Below are 23,221 nucleotides of genomic sequence, written 5' to 3'. Positions count from 1 at the left end.
TCTCGACAGAAGACAGAACTTTGGGAGTACGACTTCAGGTATTTAGCCAGGTATTTCACTTCAAAGTATCTCACACATACTCAACAAAGAGAAGTTCTTTGAGCAAAATGAGGATCAGTGTGAGAGCACTGTTGTGCATCGTGGTTCCCAAACGGTTTGAGTCTGGGGATGATTTTCCTAGCCTTTGGCATGTACTGAAAGAAGTGTCTCTTTTAAGGATAAAAGTTGACAGCTGTTTATGATGAAGCAGAAGGCTCTTTCCTTCAAGCCTACCAGGACACCTCGCCCAGTTAAACAATTTTTCCGCTGGCTCAAGGGCAGATTTATAGGCACCAGATGCAGAAAAACGCTAAGAGACCATTTTTTCCCTGCAAGAGGTCCCTCAAAGTTAAACAGTCAAGACCAAACAGGGCCTCAGCACACACAGATGCAGTGCTGGTGAAGCACAACATAATATTTAAAATTAAATACATCCAGGCATATGCAGAGACTCATTCACATAGATGACACTGCACATGCTGCCATCTGCACGAGTGTAGCTTAACAAGTAAGCAGACGCAGGCCTGGGGAGCACGGGTCAGTTTCTTTTCCAGGTTTTCTTACCCACATCCAAACTCCTGAAGGAACTTCAAGGCCAGTAACAGAACGGAGATCTGCACAGGAGGAACTCCTGCCAAGGTGACACATTAAAGCTGCTGCAGAGGTGTCCAACAACACTTAATTTTCCAACTGTACTTTTTTTTTTGCTATTTGCAAAACCAAACAGTATGTTCTAGTGGTGACTAGACGGTAAGCAGGGGGTAAGCAGAAAGAAGCCGATGAGCTGAGGAGACCATAACCAGAATTGTAATGATCCACGGGAGCAGAGTAGGAAAGACCAAACTGGGAGGAATTTGCTGGACAAAATTCATGAATGCTCTGCAGAAAGATGACCCACAAAAGCCTACCATGCACCAGATAAGGCAACCAAGCGCAAACAAAACAAAAAAAAAACAAAAAAAACAAAACAAAACCCAGCCCAGCCCACCAGTCTGACAGAGGCTGAGGGCAAACTGCTCCCTCTCTTCTCAAGCCTCTTTGGCGATTCCAACGTGAGAGCTACTGACATACCACAAGCTTTGGGTTTTTTTCTTTGATTCTGTTATACACTCTCTGCCACAAAATTTTCAAACTCAGAAGATTTCTTTTTTTAAATCATTTCCTTAACAAAAAGAAAAGGAAAGGAATACAATCCAATTAAAAAAATAATACTTGCTGTTGAACGCTGTCAAAACTCAACTGAACTCTGTGCATCAACAGAGAATAAGCATCATTTAAGGGACTGGCCAACTTTATCTTGAACTCCCATTGCCCATCTGAACATTTGCTCTCCAGAAGATCCATGCAGTGCATTTAAAGTGTCTGTGCAATACAAGTCACTAGTCTTCCCTGTCAAAACTATGAGGACTGTAAATTTGTCAGCTAGGCTTAGAGAGATTTTTTTTTTCAGAGATTAAATCCCTTTCAGAAATACATTTGGCCACATGCATTTTGATAAGCCTAACTGATCAAAGGGTAGCTCTTCCAGAAATACCTACAGTGAATTTTGGTAGGACTTGAGTTCTTGTGTCAGTCTTGAACTGAGGACAGTAGGTGCAAAATTATTTGGGTACTTCTGAGCTTTAACTAACACCTTTTTTTATACCTCATCCAAAAGCTAACACTCCCAAACACACAGTCCGCCTGGACACAGCTCACGGCGTGCCATGCAACTGTGCTTGTAGGGGAACTTTATTTGCTGGCATTGGTTTGTGTGGGAGGGCCGCTCTTTCCGGTCCCTGTCGTGGTCTGCTGGATCCCAGACCTGTCATTCTTAAAAACAGGGTGTCTGTTTTGGGGTCTGGATGGGATATCTAATTACTGCAGGTTTGGGGATGTGTAATTACTGTAGTGTTGGGATCTCCAATTACTGCCGTGCCGGGATCTTTAACTACTGTCCTTCTTAACACTGTCTTTAAAATACTTGTTATTTCAGCTGCAGAAGGTGCAGTTGAATTCTGTATAACTCTGTGTTTCTGATAAATCCTTCACTGTTAGCATCAAGCTAATAGAATAGCATATTTCTCTTTCGAGAGGTTTGAGACGGAGTGTAATCTGTGGTTTAGAAATCAAGTTACATGTTTCATACATGAGTTCCTACATTGTTACACTATTTATCCACTCTAGCTGAACATAAGTAAACTTGTTAGTAAAACAATTTTGGTTTTGTGGTTTTATTGCTTTTGTCCCTTTTGTTCTAACAAAACCCCTGGAGATGTTTCACTTCAAACTGTATTTGAAGTGGTGTATCCAAGGGATCGCTTTTCAGACAAGACCATGACGACTCATCTACGTAGCAAGGCAACGGTGCGGGGGAAACGACCAAGGTAAAGCTCAGAGCTAGCTGCTGTACGGAGGAAAAAAACAACCTTTATCTAAATGCAGAACTGCACCTCTGGAATTTTAAGGAAACCTAACCAACAAAGAAAAAACAAACCAAAGCAGGGGCATCAGCTTTTCTTGGCTTTACACCAGTTTTACACTAGCGGTTAGTTCAGGGACTCTGGGAAGTCAAAGCCAATCCTAACAATTTCACTCCAGGTATGTCCTTTGATGGACTTCGCTACTGAATCCAGCAGTCATTCATGGCAATGGGTATCTTGGGAAGAAAATTTATGCTTAATTTACAGCATTTTTGCTTTCCTTCCTGAGGAAGAGAACCAGGAGATCACAAGGACGGAATTAAGATTTCTTTTCCCCCTGTTTACTGCAATTAACTGCTAGCTTTGCACTGAATTTGGTGAATCGGATGGGTGTCCACATCACCCAGCCATAGCTAAAGCCTAAAGGGACATTTTGTTTCATTGCTGAAAGCTGTCAGTACCTTCGGGCTAACGTGGCTTTCCCCTAAGCACAGCTACGCTGCTGCACTGTGCTGGCATTTCTGCCCAAGCGTGTACCTCTTCCCGCTGTGCCTGCTCAGTCGCTCCAGAAAAACTGCCGCTTCCATGGCGGAAGCAGAGCTGCCCAGGCAAAGCATCCCCTCATGAGCCTGGTTTGAGAATGAACAGGCCAAGGCTGATTTGCACCATATAATGATTACAGATTGCAAACAAGTCAACTTTTGTCCGTGTACAACATTTCTTTTTCTTTTAGTCTATACATTTGTTCCCATAGCTGAGCAGCAAATGGAAATGCCTCCAGAGATTCACCCCTTTCTCTAAACAGGGGGAATATCTTTCTGTTTTCTAGTTCTGAAAAACAAAATTGTTTAAAAGCAGTGCACGTGGACATGCTTTTGCTGATCTTGCCCACTATGGTATTTCTGTTACTCCGAAGCCAGGAATTTCAGGCCCCGAACATGGTCATGAAATACAGCAATGACCTCCTTCATCCCTGTAAATCCCACAAGCATCACTGTTGTCTGTTCTGCACGACTGGGGCTTTTAAAGCAGGAATTTATATTTAATGCAGAATATTGCATTTCATTGATATGTTTCCTGATTTTTCTACCTGAAACTAATTTTGTACTGACATACCATCCAAGTTTTAACTTCACATCTATTTCACCATTTCACTGCTGTGGCGGAAAAAAAAAATTCCTTGCATTTGGTTTGTTACTCAGTAAAGAAGATTGTGCCATGTGCGGTGAAAGCACAGGATTTTACATTCAGGTTGTCACATTCACAACAGCCAGCTGTCAGGATGCTAAATACTTATAAGCAAAAATTGCAAATACGCTGAATCAAAAAAACAAACCAAACCAAAGCAAACCCGACATTTTGTTTGAGTTGGCCTTCTCTGTCCGCTGAGACAAAACAACAAGTGCCGTGAGCAAGGAGTTGCTCTGGTGTGGTGGGCTCTTAACGACACGGGGCTTTGTGCAAGCGGTCAGCAATCATTTAACGACCACGCCGAACCGTGGGCTTTGGGGTCCACAGCACCCCATGCAAAAGGCTCTAAGGTGCGGGGGGGGCAGGACCCACCATCGGGTGCCCACGGTGTGCGAGCAATCGCTGTGTTGTGTCCAGCTTGCGTCCTCATGGGAGGAGAAACGGTGGGGACGGAGGCCACAACTGCAGCAAATGTAACACATGTTCTCTTGACAAGAGTATCTGGCATTTGGGGTTTTCTCTTCTCCCCACAGAGATCTAGATATGGGAGACAGAATTTAGCTTGAATAATCTATCAGCAAAATAAAGTGGGGGAAAGAGAAGATGGGTTTTTGTCTTGCTGTCTCAATAGAGACTTTCATGTTGTGTAGTGCGACCTGTACCCCTGTACACCAGAGGGTGCAAAAACAGCAATTCTTTACCTGCTGTCTCTGCTTCATAAAGAAGTGTCCTGTATTATCTTTCCTGACTTGTACAGATAGAATTCTAATTTGAGACAACAACATTAACTGCTTCCCAGATTTTCATGTTTCTTCACAACAGAAGGCAGGAACATCACCTTAATTCGTGCAATCTTACAAAACCAGAGGAAATGCAAATATGAAACAGAATGAGAGTTAGACCAGTGGAAGCTCTTACATGTGCTCTCCCACTGAAGGAGTGCTTTCAAAACAGAATCCAACAGCATAAAATACTTTATAGCAACCGTCACTCTGCTTTACGCCCTCTGGAAAAGCATGTGTACACATCTCTTTCGCAGCATCTTCTCCTTCACTGTTCTGAGTATTTACTTCTTAATTCAGAAATACAAAATGACAAATACTTGTGAGCATTATACTATGTAGCAAATCCTATTTTATACACGCCCTTATGAAGTATCCTGAGTTTTCTTTCTTTCCTTCACATTTGAACTAAACATGAGAAGAGTACATTTCTCCACAGTGAAAAAAAACAAAATGATCAAAACTGTTCATTCAGACAAAATGAAAATTCTGATTTTAAATGCTAATGACATCAAAATGTTTCCAAGCAAAAATTGTTTTCCCATGAAAAAAACACAACACAAGCCATATGACATACCATTTGACACTGTCAAATCTTCTTTTTTGTTTTTGGTACTTTATTACTTCTTAAATTAAGGTTTGCTAATTGAAATCCCACCAAAAACACAGAGAAAGTGAACTCAGCCTCACAGCCAATACTTACAAAGCCACCGATCTCTAACAACCGGTGCAGGTAAACTGAACAGAGCTACTTGCCGAGGGCTGTACGTGAAAACTGTGCTAGATTTGCTAATCCCACATGACAAGAGATCCATAGCAGAACAGGCTTTTGAGCCATTAAGCTTTTTTTCCCTACATTTGGCCTTTGCTTTTCACCTCTGCATTTTGTTCGACAAATACTTTATTTATCTTTATTGCACCATTATGCACAAGAAGAGATTGGCAACTTTGGTCCCTATCCTGTCAAAGAAAGGATATGTCATGTTGCCGTGTATGTTCAGAAACAGTGGCAAGAGTTAGAATTTTCAGTTCATTTTTCCTTACTCTGTGTAACACTGAGGATCCCTTAGGACACTTTAAGTCCCTCTGCATGATGTTTTACTACCCTTTTTTAAATTATTTTTTAATGCAGCCAATTTCTCCTGTATCTGGAACTACATCTTGCTTATTATATGCCATTTCCATATGCCAACATGGCTCCAGCCATTCGATTTCACACTGCACCCAGAGCCATGCCTATGAGATAAATTAATTGCCTGCCCTTTACAAATTCAACAAGACTTCTCTCCCCCAGTCTCTGGTTTTGTTCTCACATAGAGCTATTAACCCTCTCACAGAAAATATAACCTCCGTCACTAAGGTGGAATACAAATGAACAATTAACCAAAGCCATATACTTTTAGCACTGGTTTTCTACCACCTGATTCTCTAATGGGTCTTTGACTTGGCGATATATACGTCTTTACCCTCTATGGAGTAGAATTTTAAAACGAGTTGTAACAACTGGGAACAATATGAGAGCTTTCTCAGAAAGTAAATGGCAGAAAAAACTACGTGCCGCTACCCGAAAGGCCACTGACGTCTGTCAGTAGAAGAAAGGTTATTTAACGCCAGAGGAACTGATACTGTACTTCGGCCAGCCCAAATGCTCAGCCCACTGGTGAGATAACCTTCTAGCCGGTGAATTAATTTATGAATTATCTTTGAAGCCAGAAAACTTCTCCAATTACTGTTTGTAGCCAGGCACCAGCAAACACTCCCTCATTTGAGAGGCTGCCTAGGACGAGAGAAGTTGGATAATTCCGGGTCACTGTTGGCTTTCATTTCTGGTTTTCTTATATTCCATACAAAAGTACATTTTAAGGTATTTTGGCTTTCTGGTGCTTCCTGAGGTATCACAGACACTGCTAAGGAAACATCTCAGCGCAGCTCCTGCAGACATTGCGTGCCACATGCTCAGCTGCCTACTGTGAACATGTCGATCCCATCATTATCAAAGTGCTGAGAAGTCAACACTTCAAAACTTTCACCCTAATTCTCACTGCTAGGTGTGCCCACGTACAGTGCCAAGCACGACGCAAAATTAAAAACTAAGATTACCCTTGAAGACAAGGCTGTGCTAAGCAAGCAATATCTCATTGGCAATATCAGACTATTTCAGAGCTGCAAAGTGCTCCTGTGGTGGCCTCAGTAATAACAATAAAACTGGATTAGTATCTGTACAGAATATCAATACTGTAAAAGTGAAATATGCTGCCTGAGGCTGCTGTAACTGCATTTGCACTGAAGCCATCCAGCAACCCAGCCATGTCAGGGAGTCGCAGTTCTTCACACCTCTGACTGACTGAACCTATGCCAAAGAAATTCTGCACCGTAGCTGCATGCTCAGTAAAGACAACTATTGCATTTCTTGGCAAGCTACCGTGACTAAAATACACACTGAGTAGCCAGCGTATAGAAGATAAAGGGGAAAAGACGCTTCTGCCATTGCGATGGAGGCGCTCGACCCCTTGACCAGACTGGCGGTGGTTTGGTGCAGACACCCGTGGAGGTAAAAGGCCTGAGCCATAGCCAGGCCAGGAACTCCTCTGGTTCAACCTGTTCTCTGAAAACCCACGACAGAGCAGAGTGACTCAGCGAGCCTTGATGCAGATGAGCTTGGGACAGCGACCATGCCACCAACTCATGAATAGCAGGTGGCTTTTCCAAGACTCATTATGAAGGAACAAAGGAAGCTGTGGGTACCAGGAGCCTCCTGCATACCTGTCCATGGCGTGTAACTTGACTACAAGCCAACCACTTTATTCCATAAATATGACAGCCTAAGTGAGCCTTCTTTGGGCTCTCCCTGCTCGGCAGCGTGGCTGCATGGCGGTGATCTCCCCTCGAGCTGTGACATCCCTCAGGATACGCTGCTTGAGGCAGAGAGATCTTCCACCAACAGCAGAGCTTTTGGAAGCAACCTGTACCGTGCCTCTCTGTAGTATGGTAACTTTGATTTTGCCCTGATAACTTTGATTGCATGCTGGATTGATGCTAATGAAACATTCATATGTAATCCTGTAGACATAAACTGCGGACCAAGTCTGGGACTAGGTCTGGATCCAGCTGCACGCAGGCTCCTCTCTGAGAAGGAGTTTAGGAAACGAGGGGTCCATTCTGAACCTCGTGACTCAGTGGGAGGGCCTTCCATACCCTTTTGCCTCTGGCCTCTCTGCGAGTCATTCTAACTCAAGTGTAACTCAATTTTCCTTTGTATCTTCCCTCCATGTAGTAACCAACAGAGTGAACCTTGCCATCGAACTTCCTTGTTGCATTTTTACATCATCATATGACAACCACTTTTACTAATACTACGGTTCTTTAAGTGATCCTAAATCCCTCATTTGCGACAAATTGACATAGTCAGCAGGATCCTAAATCAGGATCCGCAACAGCTATCAACAGAAATGTGTCTGGTATTTAAACCTTTTTCAAAGACTACTGAAGGCAAACAGAGTTTTCCCCAAACTTAACCTACGTGTATCAATACAAATCATACTTAGCTGAAATCAGACAGGTCAACAAGGAGAGGTGGTGGAGTTGCTCTATATGTGAGGGAGCAACTGGAATGCATTGATCTTGGCCTGGGGGCAGATGAGGAACGAGTTGAGAGCTTATGGGTTAGAGTTAAGTGACAGGCTCACAAGGGTGACATTACTGTGGGTGTCTACTACAGGCCACCTGACCAGGAGGAGGAAGTTGATGAGGCCTTCTACAGGCAGCTGCAAGCAGCCTCACAATCACAGGCCCTGGTTCTCATAGGGGAATTCAACCACCCTGACATCAGGTGGGAAGACCATACAGCTAGGCAGGCGCAATCCAGGAGGTTCCTACAGAGCATCGATGATAACTTTCTGATGCAAGTGGTGGAGGAACCAACAAGGAAAGGCGCTCTGCTGGACCTTGTATTAACAAACAAGGAGGGACCGGTGGGGGATGTGAAGGTTGGAGGTAGACTCGGCTGCAGTGACCATGAAATGGTGGAGTTCAGGATCCTGCGTGGAGGAAGCAGGGCGATAAGCAGGATCAAAACCTTGGACCTCAGGAGGGCTAACTTTGGCCTCTTCAAGGAGCTGCTGGGAGGAATCCCATGGGCCAGGGCTCTCGAAGGCAGGGGGGTCCAAGAGTGCTGGTCGCTGTTTAAACGTCACTTCCTGCACGCTCAGGAGCAGTGCATCCCCCTGAGAAAGAAAGCAAGGAAATGAGGCAGGAGACCTGCACGGTTAAACAAGGAGCTTCTAGCGGAGCTCAGGTGGAAGAGAAAGGTCCATGGAAAGTGGAAAGAGGGGCAGGCCACTTGGGAAGAGTACAGGAATGTGGTCAGAGCATGCAGGGATGCGACGAGGAAGGCCCAAGCCCACCTGGAATTGAAGCTGGCAAGGGATGTCAAAAACAACAAGAGGGGCTTCTTCAACTACATCAGCAGCAAAAGGAAGGCTAGGGACAATGTGGGGCCGCTGCTGAATGAGGCGGGTGTCCTGGTGACGAAAGATGCAGAGAAGGCAGAGCTACTGAATGACTTCTTTGCTTCAGTCTTCAGTGCCAAGGCAGGCCCTCAGGAATCCCAGGCACCAAAGCTAAGAGAAGAAGCCCACAGAGAGGATGACTTTCCCTTGGTCGAGGAGGACTGTGTGAGGAATCGCTTAAGCTATCTGGACATCCACAAATCCAAGGGTCCCGATGGAATGCACCCACGAGTGCTAAGAGAGCTGGCGGATGTCATTGCTGAGCCACTCTCCATCATCTTTGAGAGGTCCTGGAGGACAGGAGAGGTGCCCGAGGACTGGAGAAAGGCCAATGTCACTCCAATCTTCAAAAAGGGCAAGAAAGAGGACGCAGGGAACTACAAGCCGGTCAGCCTCACCTCCATCCCGGGAAAGGTGATGGAGCAGCTTATCCTGGAGGCCATCATCAAGCAAGTGGAAGAAAAGAAGGTTATCAGGAGTAGTCAGCATGGATTCACCAAGGGGAAATCATGCCTGACCAATCTAATAGATTTCTATGATGACATGACTGGCTGGGCAGATGAAGGGAGAGCCATGGTTGTTGTCTACCTAGACTTCAGCAAGGCTTTCGACACAGTCTCCCATAACATCCTCCTAGGGAAGCTCAGGAAGTGCGGGCTGCATGAGTGGTTAGTGAGATGGATTGAGAACTTGGCTGAATGGCAGAGCTCAGAGGGTTGTCATCAGCGGCGCTGAGTCTAGTTGGAGGCCGGTAACTAGTGGTGTTCCCCCGGGGTCAGTACTGGGCCCAGTCTTGTTCAACTTCTCCATCAACGACCTGGATGAAGAGTTAGAGTGTACCCTCAGCAAGTTTGCTGATGACACCAAACTGGGAGGTGTGGTAGATACACCAGAAGGCTGTGCTGCCATTCAGCGTGACCTGGGCAGGCTGGAAAGTTGGGCAGAGAGGAACCTGATGAGGTTCAACAAAGCCAAATGCAGGGTCCTGCACCTGGGGAGGAACAACTCCATGCATCAGTACAGGCTTGGGGTGGACCTGCTGGAGAGCAGCTCTGCGGAGAGGGACCTGGGTGTCCTGGTGGACGACAGGTTAACCATGAGCCAGCAGTGTGCCCTGGCTGCCAAGAAAGCCAATGGAATCCTGGGGTGCATTAGGAGGAGTGTGACCAGCAGGACGAGGGAGGTTCTCCTTCCCATCTACACTGCCCTGGTGAGGCCTCATCTGCAGTACTGTGTCCAGTTCTGGGCTCCCCACTTCAAGAAAGATGAGGAGCTACTGGAGAGAGTCCAGTGGAGGGCTGCAAGGATGGTGAGGGGACTGGAGCATCTCTCCTACGAGGAGAGGCTGAGGGAGCTGGCCTTGTTCAGCCTAAAGAAGAGAAGGCTGCGAGGGGACCTTATAAATGCTTACAAATATCTGAAGGGTGGGTGTAACGAGGATGGGGCCAAGCTCTTTTCAGTGGTGCCCAGTGACAGGACAAGGGGCAATGGGCACAAACTGAGGCACAGGAAGTTCCGTCTGAACATGAGGAAGAACTTCTTCCCTCTGAGGGTGACGGAGCACTGGAACAGGCTGCCCAGGGAGGTTGTGGAGTCTCCTTCTCTGGAGCCCTCAAAAAAGCAGCGCTCTCATCACACGGCAGACCAGACCCTCCATCGTATCAGTTGCTATTTCCACATCTGTACCATTCATTCTGCTTTACTGGGATGCAGAGAAAGCAATGCTAACTCAAAGTAACCACAAGCTGTCATTCATGCCATTAACAAAGTGCGAGACAGGGGAGTCACCGAGGGCCATGGAGAGTCCCTCACAGGCGGAGAGCCTGAGGCGGGGGCTCAGCGCACTCCGTCCGTCCGGCTGACAGCGAGAGTATTGCCTGTCACCACCCCCAGCTGCTGCGTGGACAAAGTTCAGTAACTACTGACAGACCACGACGCCCTCCTGACAGCTCCTTGTTCCCAGAGCAGTCCCGAATCCGACGGCCCTTTCAGGGAGAGGTGGACTCTCCACCGCAGCCCTCCCTGCTCACAGGGCTCTTCGCCACCGCTGACTTTGTGTGAGCTGTGGCGCAGCTCAGCCGGCGCGCTCCGACAGCATTGGTTCTGGATGTTCTCAAGCAGGGATCTGAGCACAGCATCAACCCTTGTCAGTCACACATGACTTGACAGAGACGTGAGTGGGCATTCATCACAGGGAATTGTCCCAGTTAGGGGATAGTTTCATTTGCATGCACACACACACAGACACCCACAGGACTGTATTATGTCATGGTTTTGTGTGTCCAGCACACCCAACACTCAGTCCGGCCATTTCAATGGCAGGGCTCTTCCCACTGAGAAAATGCAGAACATAGTGTCGTTGTCTGCCATTACACTTTTGAACATTTTTCACAAAGGCATAAGATCTTTACCGACTATTTCCATTCCAGTCAAAAAAACAGATACATTTTTCTTTATCTTCCTTTGTCCGACGGTGACCCTGAAATGGATCTTAGAGAGTCCCATGAGTCAGAATAGCCAAACGATTAGCTTTCGTGCCCAGGGAAAAACTGACTAAGTGGTGCTCAGCTGGGAACCTGTTCAAAGCATTCTGGATCCGTCTATTGCTTATACTTGTTTGATTCTGTTAGACAGACACCACATCTCACCCACAGACACTGCCCCTCACTATCTTAAGCTTCTTGCTTAAAACTGTGTTTTCACTTTATTCTCATTAACGACCACATTTTCCACGGCACATACATTTTTCCATGTATTTGAAGTGTCATCTTGCTTTCAGCAACAACATGATGCATCATTTCTTCAGTTCTCACTAAAGGCCCCTGTAAATCAGGAAGGTCAATTTAACATTTTGTCACGTCCCTTTAGGCCATTCTCATTTCATTCTCTAAACGGTTCAAGTCTCTTGCATCATCAGCCTGTTCTTCAATTGAAGAGGGTAAAACACTTCCCAATTCACCACTCCATACTGGAAGATCTCTTCCCATCAGATTCACAAGCATAACAGCCTTGTTGAAAGGTCTCATTCAGCATTTCTGATTGGCAGGCTTGGAGCTTTCCCACATACAGTTAATCTGCAGCAGTGCTGTCTCAGGAGTAGACTGTAGAGAAAAATGTGGCTGCGTTTCTCTCACTTCCATACTCTACATCCTCTCCCAGGATGCTGCCGTGCCCACACCTGATGAATGGGAGTGATGAAGGGATACATCATCCATCCCGTGCTCTGCTTGTATGCCTGGAAGGCAAAGTCAGGGTCCTGTCCTGGTTCATTCTTCATCTGCACTGAAATCTGAAGAGTGTAGCATCTCCAGGTCGACCTCTGGACGAGCGACAGTGGGTGCTTCACTCACTCTTTTCCATCAAAGCCCAGAAAGCTAGTGACACCCTACATTAAAAAGGCTACAGATAGGACAATTGCCTCATAGAAGCCACAATTCACATTCCTAGGTGTCCTCCAAAACCAGAGTACAGTATCTGGGTCACAGCACTGTCTCAAGCACTTGTTCACAACAGCGGGTTCTTCACGGTTGCCACTCCCTGGTGCAACTGTGGCCTGTGGCAGACAGCACCATCCCAGGCACCAGCCAGGCTTTGTTCCAACGGCGAGGGCAGGGCAGCAGTTTGGAGACAGTCACCACGATCTGCAGGGGAGGGGGGTTCGGGTCAGCAGGGCTCAGCGGCACTGCTCTGCCTAGTGATGTTTTACCGGGTTTATTTATTTGCGTGCGGGGCCAGACTACCTCCCAGAAGGCACAAGCTCCTGCCTTGAACAAGACAGGACACCTAATCTTGCAGAACTAAAATTAGCATTCTCAGTGACTACAACTATCGACTGAGAAAGAAACGCCACCACCACAATCCCATGCAGTAACCTCGCACCGCACGGCAAAGTGGAGAAAGAGGCTTAAAGTGCTTGTGAAAGGCGGTCACCGAGGAAAAACGACGCTGGAAACGCTGGGATGTGCATGCACATTGTGATGATGAGACTTTCACACATATTTATCAGATCCTCTAAGAAAGGAGACAGAAACAACATCCAGAATAATTAACAAAGCAGCCATAACACTCCATATGCCAAGCAAGGGGGTGTAACCACTGCGATATTCTCCTCCTTTCAAGGAGAAGCAAAGATGCTCTAAAATGTTTCCATTTCCAGTGCACATAGGGAAAGAACACGTTGGATTTCAACCCAGTCTACGGTAAAAGTCCCATGCAAAAGAAAGTTCCCTTCCATTAAGCAATATTCAGAGAATCCAGCCTTAAGGTAGGTAACACTCTCTGATAGATGCAGCAATTAACTGAGATACAAAGGGGTGGTGGAGATAACACTGTGCTCTGAAAAAGCTTGGCTGATACAACAGAAATTCAAAATATGAGAGAATGGCTGGCCAAGAACATACACTGTAAAGAAACAGAGCTCTGCAAAGCAAAAGGTAAATTTGCACCTGAATGCGTACTTATATACATACCTAGAACACGACTGAGATATGAGAATGAATGGAAAAAAAGGCTTTGAAGAAAAAAAAGGTGCAAGACAGACAATTGCAAATATCTCATTTACTAGGTATCAATGAAACCTTTAGCCACAGGTGACAGAAGAAACAAGAGATCTACAAAACAACCAACTAAGTTAAACCCAAATTTGAAAGTGGAGTGAACGCATGAGTGTTTCTAAAGATGAATGGAAAACGCACACCACCAAGAATCCACAGGAATTATACCAAAGAGATTATATACACCCATAGGAACCCCTTACAGCCTCCCCTTCTGCAACACCACCATGGCCAGGAGCCCTGGGGCACTACTCTCCATATTTTCAATCAGTTTCCAAAATGAAATAATGCATTCCGAGTTCTGTCAACAGATACGGATATAAGCAGCACAGCCACGAACCATTTACCATATGTAGCCTTATAACAGTCAAAGAAATAAAGAAAAAAACAATTAGCTAACTAATACCTCTGCTTCAGGATGTCTGCTGCAAGAAGCTGCTCACAGGAGTATCACTGGATTATTTATTTGTTTATTCCCTCTCTTACTAATAAGCTACTGCTACCCATTTTACGTTTCCAGGAGCTCTAGTGTTATGTGACACTGAGGATCTTTAGTGGATAGTCCCTAGAAACGAGCTGAGTATCATCATAACCAAGGCTCCATTGCAGAAATTACAAAAAAGGTACACTGTTTTCTCTACTTTCTCTCCTCTGGGAGAGGGAGCATTTCTGCTTTCCATTGTGACCAACATCTCAGACGATAACATCAAAAAGAGTGTTCATAATTAGTGTTTTGCCCCCAAACAACTTCATATAAAATGTTCTAAGAGCCTCCTCAAACTATACTAAACTTAATTTTTGCAATGGTAAAAATAGATTTCATTTTTTAAGTCTCAAAATTTTTGTTTTGTTGCAATTGGAAGAAAGCCCGTGACCATTTCAGAAAGTCAGATGCCACTGCCCTGTCTTCTCCTCATTGCTAAATCAGTGCCAAGAAATTTAAGAAGATACTGATTTGGGATAGAGATGTGAAAATCTATTTTCCTGGAAACTTCTTTTTATACTGGCATGCAGTACTTTCAATCATCACTAGCATATTACAGTATCTCAGCTGAGTTCTGATAGCAATACCTTTTTCATGGCCAGATGTTAATTTACAGAAAAGTAAATGCAGGAAACGTTGAGCTGACCTCCTAAAGGATTGACTGTCACAACTGGGAAATGTGTCATGCGGCTGCAAACCTTTAATGGACAGTCACTTTAATTATTCAGACAGAAGTGTCAGCTGAGCAGGCCACACGGTGCCTGCTCCCAGTTTGAAGATAGAAATGTTCCCAGAATTATCTCACAGAATCAGATGAGACAAGAGCAAACAAGGAAGAAATGTAGGAGGGGAAGGATCAATAAACGTGGAGACAGAACCCCAAATTTCAACCCCGGACTCCACACGTTTTGCTCCATGTTCCATTGTATCACACTGAGGATGGGTAACCAGATTTCACCAAAAGGTGGATTAAATCCTTTAGGAAAGTCTCTCTAAATATCAGACAATGGGAATACACTGAAGGAGACTATGGTGCCTAGCGTATTTGTTAATATCATTCACATTCTCCCTCTATCACTTTCTAAAAGCACTTGCTGTGGAACAAATAGGTTCAATCTCTGAGGTCCGGTAAGGACCCACACCAAAACAAACAAGGAAGAAAACAATGTATCCATATCTGGAAACATTGTAGCTGTTCTCAATTAGTTGTGTTAGGAACCTGCAGGTTCTCCCTTTCCCCGGATCCAAGCAGAAACCCTAATGCCCAGGCACAACTCGGCTATCAACCGAGTAAACCTGAATTTTATCTGGCATCGTTTCACTGCGCAGGTACACAGTGGCCATGGCACTGGCGGGTCTGACAAGCAAAATGTTGTTGGAGGGCTGTTCTAGCTGTTCATCTCCTGTCTTTTTTTCCAAGGGTGACCATTTAAAGTTCATTTTCACGCTTTCCCGGCTAGAAAGCCTCTGCCGTGCTGCAGACCCAGCCGGCGGCACAGAACCCCGTTGCTGCCCTCCCGCTCCTCCCGCCCTGCTGGGATGGGGAGGAGAGCTGGAAGAACATGGCAGAACGCTGGGGCTGGGACAAGGACAGCTTAACAGAGCAGCAGAGGATGAGAAAAGCACCAGCAGCAACACTGACAAAGGGAACACCCAAGTGTGGGGGACGCACGGCGCACCTCCCTCTCTGCCGGATGCCCGCCTGCCCAGTGCCAGGTTCCCCTGCCAGCCGCGAGCACCACGGCCGGGCACCCCGCACCCTGCACCGGACGAACCCGGGACGCCTTCCTGCGCTGCCGGAGAAGAGCGGTACCCCCTGCCGCAGCGCCTGCCAACGCTGGTCTGCTTCCTGGGGTTGGCAGGGAGAACCCGTTATTCAGTTTGATCCACTCGGTGCTACAGCTCCCAAACTGAAAACACGAAGAGGATCAGGCGGGGAGTTACATTTTCTCTCCTCTCCTCTTCCTTTCTCTGTATTTCTTGCTCTTTACCCAGATGTGACGCAAACATATGAAGATGTGCAGGAGTTTATCCTCACCACGTGGCAGCTCAAAGCACAGAATTCCAAACCACGCAACACACCTCACCACCACCAGCAGGATTAGAACTTGCTACCTGAATTACAGATACTTGAATGGATATAATCTTTCAATACTTCGGATAAAATTCAATGAAAAATTCAGTTTGCTTAACATGGAGTTTAGTTTGAAATCTGAATTTTGTTACAGCAGATCTGATTGCCAGATGTCAGATACACAAAACTTTTTTAACTAGCTCCCCCCCTTTTCTTTTTTTAATTGCGTGTATCACAAATGCAGTTTAGGAAGGATGGATGAAATGTGTAAAGTTGTCATTCTCAGATAGTGGGATCCACACAGGGAACACGCACAAGATTTCAGCTTTTCTTGGTTCCTCTAGGCTGAACTGCAATCAAGGATTTTTCACATTTTAGTTTGTTTTGAGGGAGGTTCTTAGGAATAATTAATTCTGTAAAAGGCATGGGGTTTGCTGCTGTTAGAAATATAATAAAGTTTTGAGAAATTAAATCACATAAACAAAAAGGAAAACATATTTCCACTGCTTCTCCCACTCCCTGAGTTTCCAGTAAATTGTCTATTAAGACAGTTTTTAATGACCTTTTTATGCTGCTTTGTTAGCATTTTCTACACTTAACTTCATCATACCCCCTAATTTTACTGCAGCAACATCAAAATATAATGATCTTATTGCCATAAAGCAAAGTATTATCACAAAGACATCTCCTCACAATCCAAACATGTTTAAGTAGGGCAAGCCAAAAGGAGAAGCTTCCTTACCACTCAAAGGCAAGGCACAAACACGAAACGCACCAGCATAGCTAACAGCTTATACGTGACTGACCAAAACAGGGTGAAAAATTCAAAGGACTTACTTCTTTTCCCCCCTTTCCTTTATCTCCTTCTTCCCCCTTTTCCTAGACATCCAGGACATCTCTGTTTTCATAAAAATGAGTTGTAAGTCACAAATTAACATTAGAATTCACATTTCTGTTTCCCACAGTGGCCACGTACCTCACAGCAAATACAAAATAAAATGCTATGATAAAAACCTTTAAGTCTTGCATATTTGAAGTGGGAAGCAGAGTTAAAAATAAAACAGCCTTCTCACCACCATCATCACGAAAATAATGCGGAAAAGAAACGTGAATCTTTTAAATTCTACTTGCAACTGCGAGAAACTGCTGCTAATGTTGTGAAACCAAGAACCTTCCTTCCTGCTGTGATACCATACAAAGCATAAGACACATGAGAAACTGTGGTAAATTCAGTTTTGTTTCTTTTCCTTTTCTTTTTAAGGAAAAAATAGTTGTACAAGGATAAGCAATATCACCAGAAATTGCATTCTCTATATGACTTGCCAGTCAATCTAGACAAACCAAAAAGAGGAAAAAAGAATAAAAAAAAAGCTATGATTATCTGACAGTACTTCAGCCTGTGGCTTACTGTGTACTTCTTTCCAGAAACAATCACCAGCTGGTACCACATTAAGAACAACCTTCTCCTAAGGCGGTCCGGCAGGCTCCTCCCAGCTCTCTAACAGAACAATCCCAACACCAAATGAGTCTCTACCCTGGATCTCACCCCAGCCAGAAGAGACTCTGGATACAAGCCAGCCAGTGCCCAGTGGTGACCTCGTGCTCTCCCAGTCTTCGCTTTTCGTGAAGCACTACCAAGCACCAGCAGGAACAGCGGTACAGAAAGGCAGCCGCAGCAGCTTGGCAGCTCAGTCCCCAGCGCCCTGCTGGTGCACGTCTCTACAAACAGCTGTCTAGCTCTTTTGTTACTTGCTTTTGCTTAGCTTTGTATAGTTGTGTTATATATAGACTTCTCGAACTAACAGAAAATAATAACAGAGAATAAAATGCATCACACGAGGCTACAAGCACGCAATGACAGCAGATAACTTGAAAGTACAGCCACAGGATGATGCTGGGGGCCCCAGCACTATAAAAACTCATCACTGGTCACCACAGAAACACAGACTCCGGAGCTACATAAAACCAGCTTTAGGCGTAACAAAGTGACCAAAGAACAAGTCTCCAAAATCTGTAAATCACACTATGTAGTAAACTCCGACATACCACGGAACGGCAAACCAAGAGCAAGTAGCAGGTCTGCATTAGCAGCTGCGTAACAATTAACACCAGTGGACCCAAAAAGGCAGCGTAGGAAACACTCACCACCAGCAGGACACACCTCTGGCAAAGGACATCGGACGCTGGCAACTCACTGTAGCTCTCCAGTCCCCGGCTAAAACCATCAACCGCCGGAGTCACAGGGGCACTGAAAAGAGGAGCATAACATCAGAGAAAGGGGTAAAGAAGTCATCTATCAGCTTTAATCATACATAAAGTGAACTTTCAGCGTTAGCTTCATCGCAACAATAACTCTTTGATTAGACTGTTAAGACTTCAATTAAGCTAACAGTAAATTGTTGGCTTTGTATATAAGGGGTATTCCTTCGGGCCACATTAACTTCCCAGGCAGTAATGCAAGAAATTGATGGAGAATTTGGGAAATCTAGTCTGTGAACTGGAGCAACGAGCTGGTAACAGGTTGGTAGACAATGCACCATTAACACAGTGTTATAGTTTGGCTGCGGCCAGCAACTAAAGCGCCACGCGGCCGCCCCTCCCTCCGCCGGGGTGCGGAGGAGAATAGAAAGAAACAGGCAGAAACTGGTTGGTCGGGATAAGGGCAGTTTAACAGAACAGCAAACAAAGGGAACAGGAACAACAATGATACTGATAAGGAGAATACACAACACAAACAGCAGGAACAGACAGAGCCACTCTCACCACCCGCCGCCACTGCGTGCTCCTGAGCCGCAACTGAGTTCCCGCCGTCTGCTCCCCCCCACCGGAACCCAGCATGACGGCACATGGTATGGAATACCCTGCTCTGTTTGGCCAGGTGGGGTCAGCCCGCCCGGCTGTGTCCCTTCCTGGATGCTGGTGAAAATTAACCCTGTCCTGGCCGAACCCAGGACACAAAGACTGTTAAAATCAAAAACAACAAATTGGTAGAAGCAGATTTTCCTCCTTCCACACTGTCCCCTCATAGGTAAGACCCCATCCATGTCCTGAGCAGCAGTACAGAAGGTCCAGAAGGATGGTGAATTTACTGCTCATCCGGACTGAAATCCCAATGCAAGTAACTTCTTCAGTGAACCAGGGTCACCTCGGCCTCTACAAGGTTCAGTAACGAGATGGTTTCAGTTCTAGTCTAATATTAAGCACAAGCCTTCCTGAGCTGTTTTGGAATGGCCTTTGAAACTGTGCAAGATGGAGTTAAACTGGGGCATATTCTTCATTCTTCCTTTTCGGTTATGCTTTCACTTGACATCTAGCTACTTCTCCAGCTGCTTTCTAACTATGTACTGGATCTCCCAACAGCTTCTTTGGCTCTATTCATGCATATTTTTCTTCATTCTGTTATTAGAATAACCGAATTAAACTGTTTGCATTGTGTATGCTTCATGGTTTTGTGGGGTTTTTTGAGATAAGAGTGACAAACAGAGATGTTTAATGTTCTCAACTGAGAAGGACAACAAGAGTGGAAAATCACTTGTTCATACGTTGACCTTTACTCATTGTGATTTGTCACACTGAACAGGACTTTGGATGCTTTGCATTCTCTTCCTTCATTCAGACAATGCCTTTTACCGCAAGTTACAACACAACACAACTCCTTAGGGGTGAGGGGACTTCTTCCTTCCTTGTAGGGAATGATCAATTGCTTATACTCTGAAAGCAAAGACACGCCTCTTCCAAGACTCTGTATCACGTTACAGTACTTTTAAAATCAAGCAGCTTATTAACTTAATGACTGAAGTTATTTTTGTTGCTTTTTACCTATATTTCTAATCTTTTATTCTGAATCTCCCTGGGCACCCAAAATACTGATGATCAACAAGTTCTTCTTTTGCTTTCCATGTCATCTTCTGTGGTTGCTTCTGTAGGGCAAGGCGTTTCCTTCCCTCTCCCCACAACAGCCACCCTTCCAGGTCACCAGGCCATCCGCACTTTTCCTTTGGTCAGAAGGGGTAACATCCGCGCTTGCATCTCGCTGTCTTCACTACCACCCGTATTTGTGCCATGCTCTTCTTCACTTGTCACTTGTGCCGCTCCTTATAAAGCAAGGAGTCTTCATCAAAAAATAAAGCAACGATCTTGCTTCACACGGCAGTTTCATACGCTCCTAATCAGTCGGAAAGATCTCACTGACAAGCGGGGAAGTTACAGGTCAGCAAAGCTAATGGTCTACTTTAAACTGCCGCCTGTGTTGTCAGTTGGCTGATTCGCGAGCATCTGAGCTGTCCGCGCACAGTCGGCACTACAGACAGACAGAGGTGATAACTTTGTCAGTCAGACAATATTATTCCATCTCTGTGTGTCAAGCAGAGCCCTGATTCATATCTCTAAATGTCTTTTACATCTCTTGACCAGTTTTGAGATGGAGAGGCCTGAACTGAATATAGCCATCCTAGGGCAGGCATACTTTTTATAACATTATTATAATACTATCATCTATACCACTTTTAATCCCATTTATTAAGGAGCTCAGCTTTGTGTCTGATTTTTAATCACAGCTGAAAAATTAGTAGATACCTTCAGAGATATCTCCACAAATGACTCTCTTGATTGCTTCCTGAATCTGGTCTCTGCACGCATGCTTGATGTCCGGAGTTTCATATCAGAGACAATTCGTCTCAGAACAAAGAGCAAATTTAGAAGCTACAAGTTCCATTTTTCCTTTCCCAAGCACACCAAGGTGGCGTTGGGTGAAGACTTCAGACATTTGATAAGGATCTCCGTTACCTCAGGAAGTCTGTAACCGACCACGAGAGACAAACAGCTTCCTACTGCCTGGCAGCGCGCTCGTTCCCCAGAACAGAGCTTCACCCTTCTCAGGCTGAAGCATCACTAATTGGGACGCTTCTGAAAGGCCACACAAAACCCTGAGGATAATTACTGCTGCGCTGATGGCATCTTCAGCAGCAACCTCTGGCAAGGCAGCAGTGCTACCCAGCTGGCTTTTTGAAATTGTAGATCCCTACTATAAGCCCTGTGTGATAAAGGGTGTAGCCTGAGTAGACTCACAGAACTGCTCTATTCTGAGGTTTAAAAATGGGCATTTAAAAAAAAAAAAAAATCACTAAATCCAGGAAGTGTCAGTTTCTTCTTCTTGGGCAAAGTCCAACTGGGTTAATTTCCAGTACTCAAAAAGATTACCTTAAAATGACTGAAATTGTATCTACCTATTTTAAAATATCATTATATTTTATTTTATTAATAATAATAGAAATAAAGATCTCATTTTATGCTGATAGATGTGCAAGCAGTTTCTTGCCTAAATACTTTTTTATAGAAAGTTTTGAGAATAAGGACTGCTACCTAGAAAGTGACAAGTCACACAAGATTACTGTAGCTGACAAAAAAAAAAAACCCTGGAATATCCCCCCCCTAAATTGAGTTAAAATTAATTTCACCTGAGAGCTGTGTATCTGAAAGCACAGAAAGTTGTTGTCAAAATATGCAAGACCCCCTCGCTCTGCCCCATTAGGCACAAAAACAGTTGTGGGTTTTTTTTTTCCTCCAGCTACTATAGAGTAGAATAATAGTCCTCACTGGGAAACTATTTATTTAAAAACACTTTTAAAGCACATTTGGAGTGGAGAAGGTATTTTCTCAGGGTTGATTTTTTTCATGATGAACGCATCAATATTCAGTCATTAGTAGTGTCAATACACATAAGTAGATCTTTAAGTTCTTGATAGTCATAGGGCTATTAAATGCTAAATAAGCATTAACTGTTACTTATTTCTTCAAGAGATCAAAAAAAATGCTTTAACTATGTGAGATTAACACTAGCACTCCCCTCTCCCCCCTTTCCCCCAAAAAAACTTACTGTTTTCTTATCACCCTTTCTTCAGAGAAAAAACTGATTAAAATGATGCCAGTAGGATGGTGTAAGAACTTAGTGTAGTATTCAAGGAAGTACTTTTCAAACTTGCAGAACTGTTTCCTTACAACGGAGATCTGAATTCTGAATTTTGGTTTGCTATATTCAATTATTTAGAATAGATCGAATATTCAAGAAAAAAAAACCCAAAACAGTAAACACCTGTATCCAGTAAATTCCCTAAGATTATCTCACATAAATATTCACTTCACTAATAAACCCCATCATTAACTGTTTCACCCCAGCCGTATTCCCCTCTGAGACCACTGTGATGGGTATACAACTTACTGTAAAACTTTGTTCTGAAGGTCGGGATTGTTCCATTGGTAGCATCAGTGGAAGTTTGTCTTCTGCAAAATGCTTTCCTGCAAGAGAAGAGAAGCAAGTACAATATTTTATTTTTCAAGAAGCTTAAAATACAAAGTTGAAACAAAAGTAAAGCAGAAAACATTTATTATATGCAAAAAACTGCAAGAAAAGTCAAGACGTCAAAAGTCAAGACGTTCTGCTTTCCATGACCTAGCGTGCCTAGGAAGTGACAGCAGCCTTCAGAGAATTCAGCTCCCTGAAACGAATGGCTGTTGCAATGTAATTACTCCTCAAGCTCTTACAACAGAGACAAACAGCACACGCAACTCAAGAACCAGCGGTCTACTACTGTTCCCTTCTATGCCAGGAGTACACCAAGAACTGAAAATGAATACAGTGAAGATCTTGACATCAAATGTTCCATTACAGTTTAAATCGCTATCTCCGAGCCGTTTATGAAACTTTTTTCCCCCAGAAGTATTGTGCTAATATTCTTCTTCAGTTTCTGTCTCGAGCTAGATGCTGAAACGGGGTGGGTTACGTGTGGATAACGGCTCTGCAAAGAGAATGAGGGCAGGAACAGTCACTTTCTCAGGCTGACTTTTGGTCTACTTTTTCCCAGTTTATTCTGCCACTAGCGCTACCAGTGTTTCACCTGCATTCCATCAGATGGAGCCACAGTATTTTTTAGTCACGAAACAGCACAGCGCTGGCAGGCTCCAAGCTGTTTACTTGCTAAGGACAGGCATCAGCCAGCAGCTCTGGGGAGGAATGCACATGCTGCAAGGACCGAGCTGGATTTCCCTCCTGGTGACAACCGCTGGGTATTGCATCTCTCTCTCCTTTCTAACTCCCCAAACTTCAGCCCACACCCATGTCAGCTGCGGGAGACCTGGAAATACTGCAGGGCTTTACGCTACTTTCTGGACAAAAATACACTTTCCACCTCT

The 23,221-nt window shown here is 44.6% G+C and overlaps 1 protein-coding gene across 1 annotated transcript in view; it reads right to left on the bottom strand.

Moving 5' to 3' along the window:
• The window catches only part of LOC142364595 (uncharacterized), a 142,434-nt gene that overhangs the window by 75,256 nt on the left and 43,957 nt on the right, over positions 1-23,221 (bottom strand). Inside the window, exons 6-7 of the mRNA XM_075444420.1 lie at positions 22,251-22,327; positions 18,179-18,281 (exon numbers count right to left, since the gene is read on the bottom strand). Of these exons, the coding sequence (XP_075300535.1) occupies positions 18,258-18,281; positions 22,251-22,327 (101 nt within the window). The 3' untranslated portion in view covers positions 18,179-18,257. The remainder of the gene's footprint in view (positions 1-18,178; positions 18,282-22,250; positions 22,328-23,221) is intronic.

This window comes from Opisthocomus hoazin, chromosome 2, assembly GCF_030867145.1.
Source record: "Opisthocomus hoazin isolate bOpiHoa1 chromosome 2, bOpiHoa1.hap1, whole genome shotgun sequence".
Classification (NCBI taxonomy): Eukaryota; Metazoa; Chordata; class Aves; order Opisthocomiformes; family Opisthocomidae; genus Opisthocomus; species Opisthocomus hoazin.
Note: the sequence above shows the minus strand (reverse complement) of the source record. Positions and strands in the feature narration are given on the sequence as shown.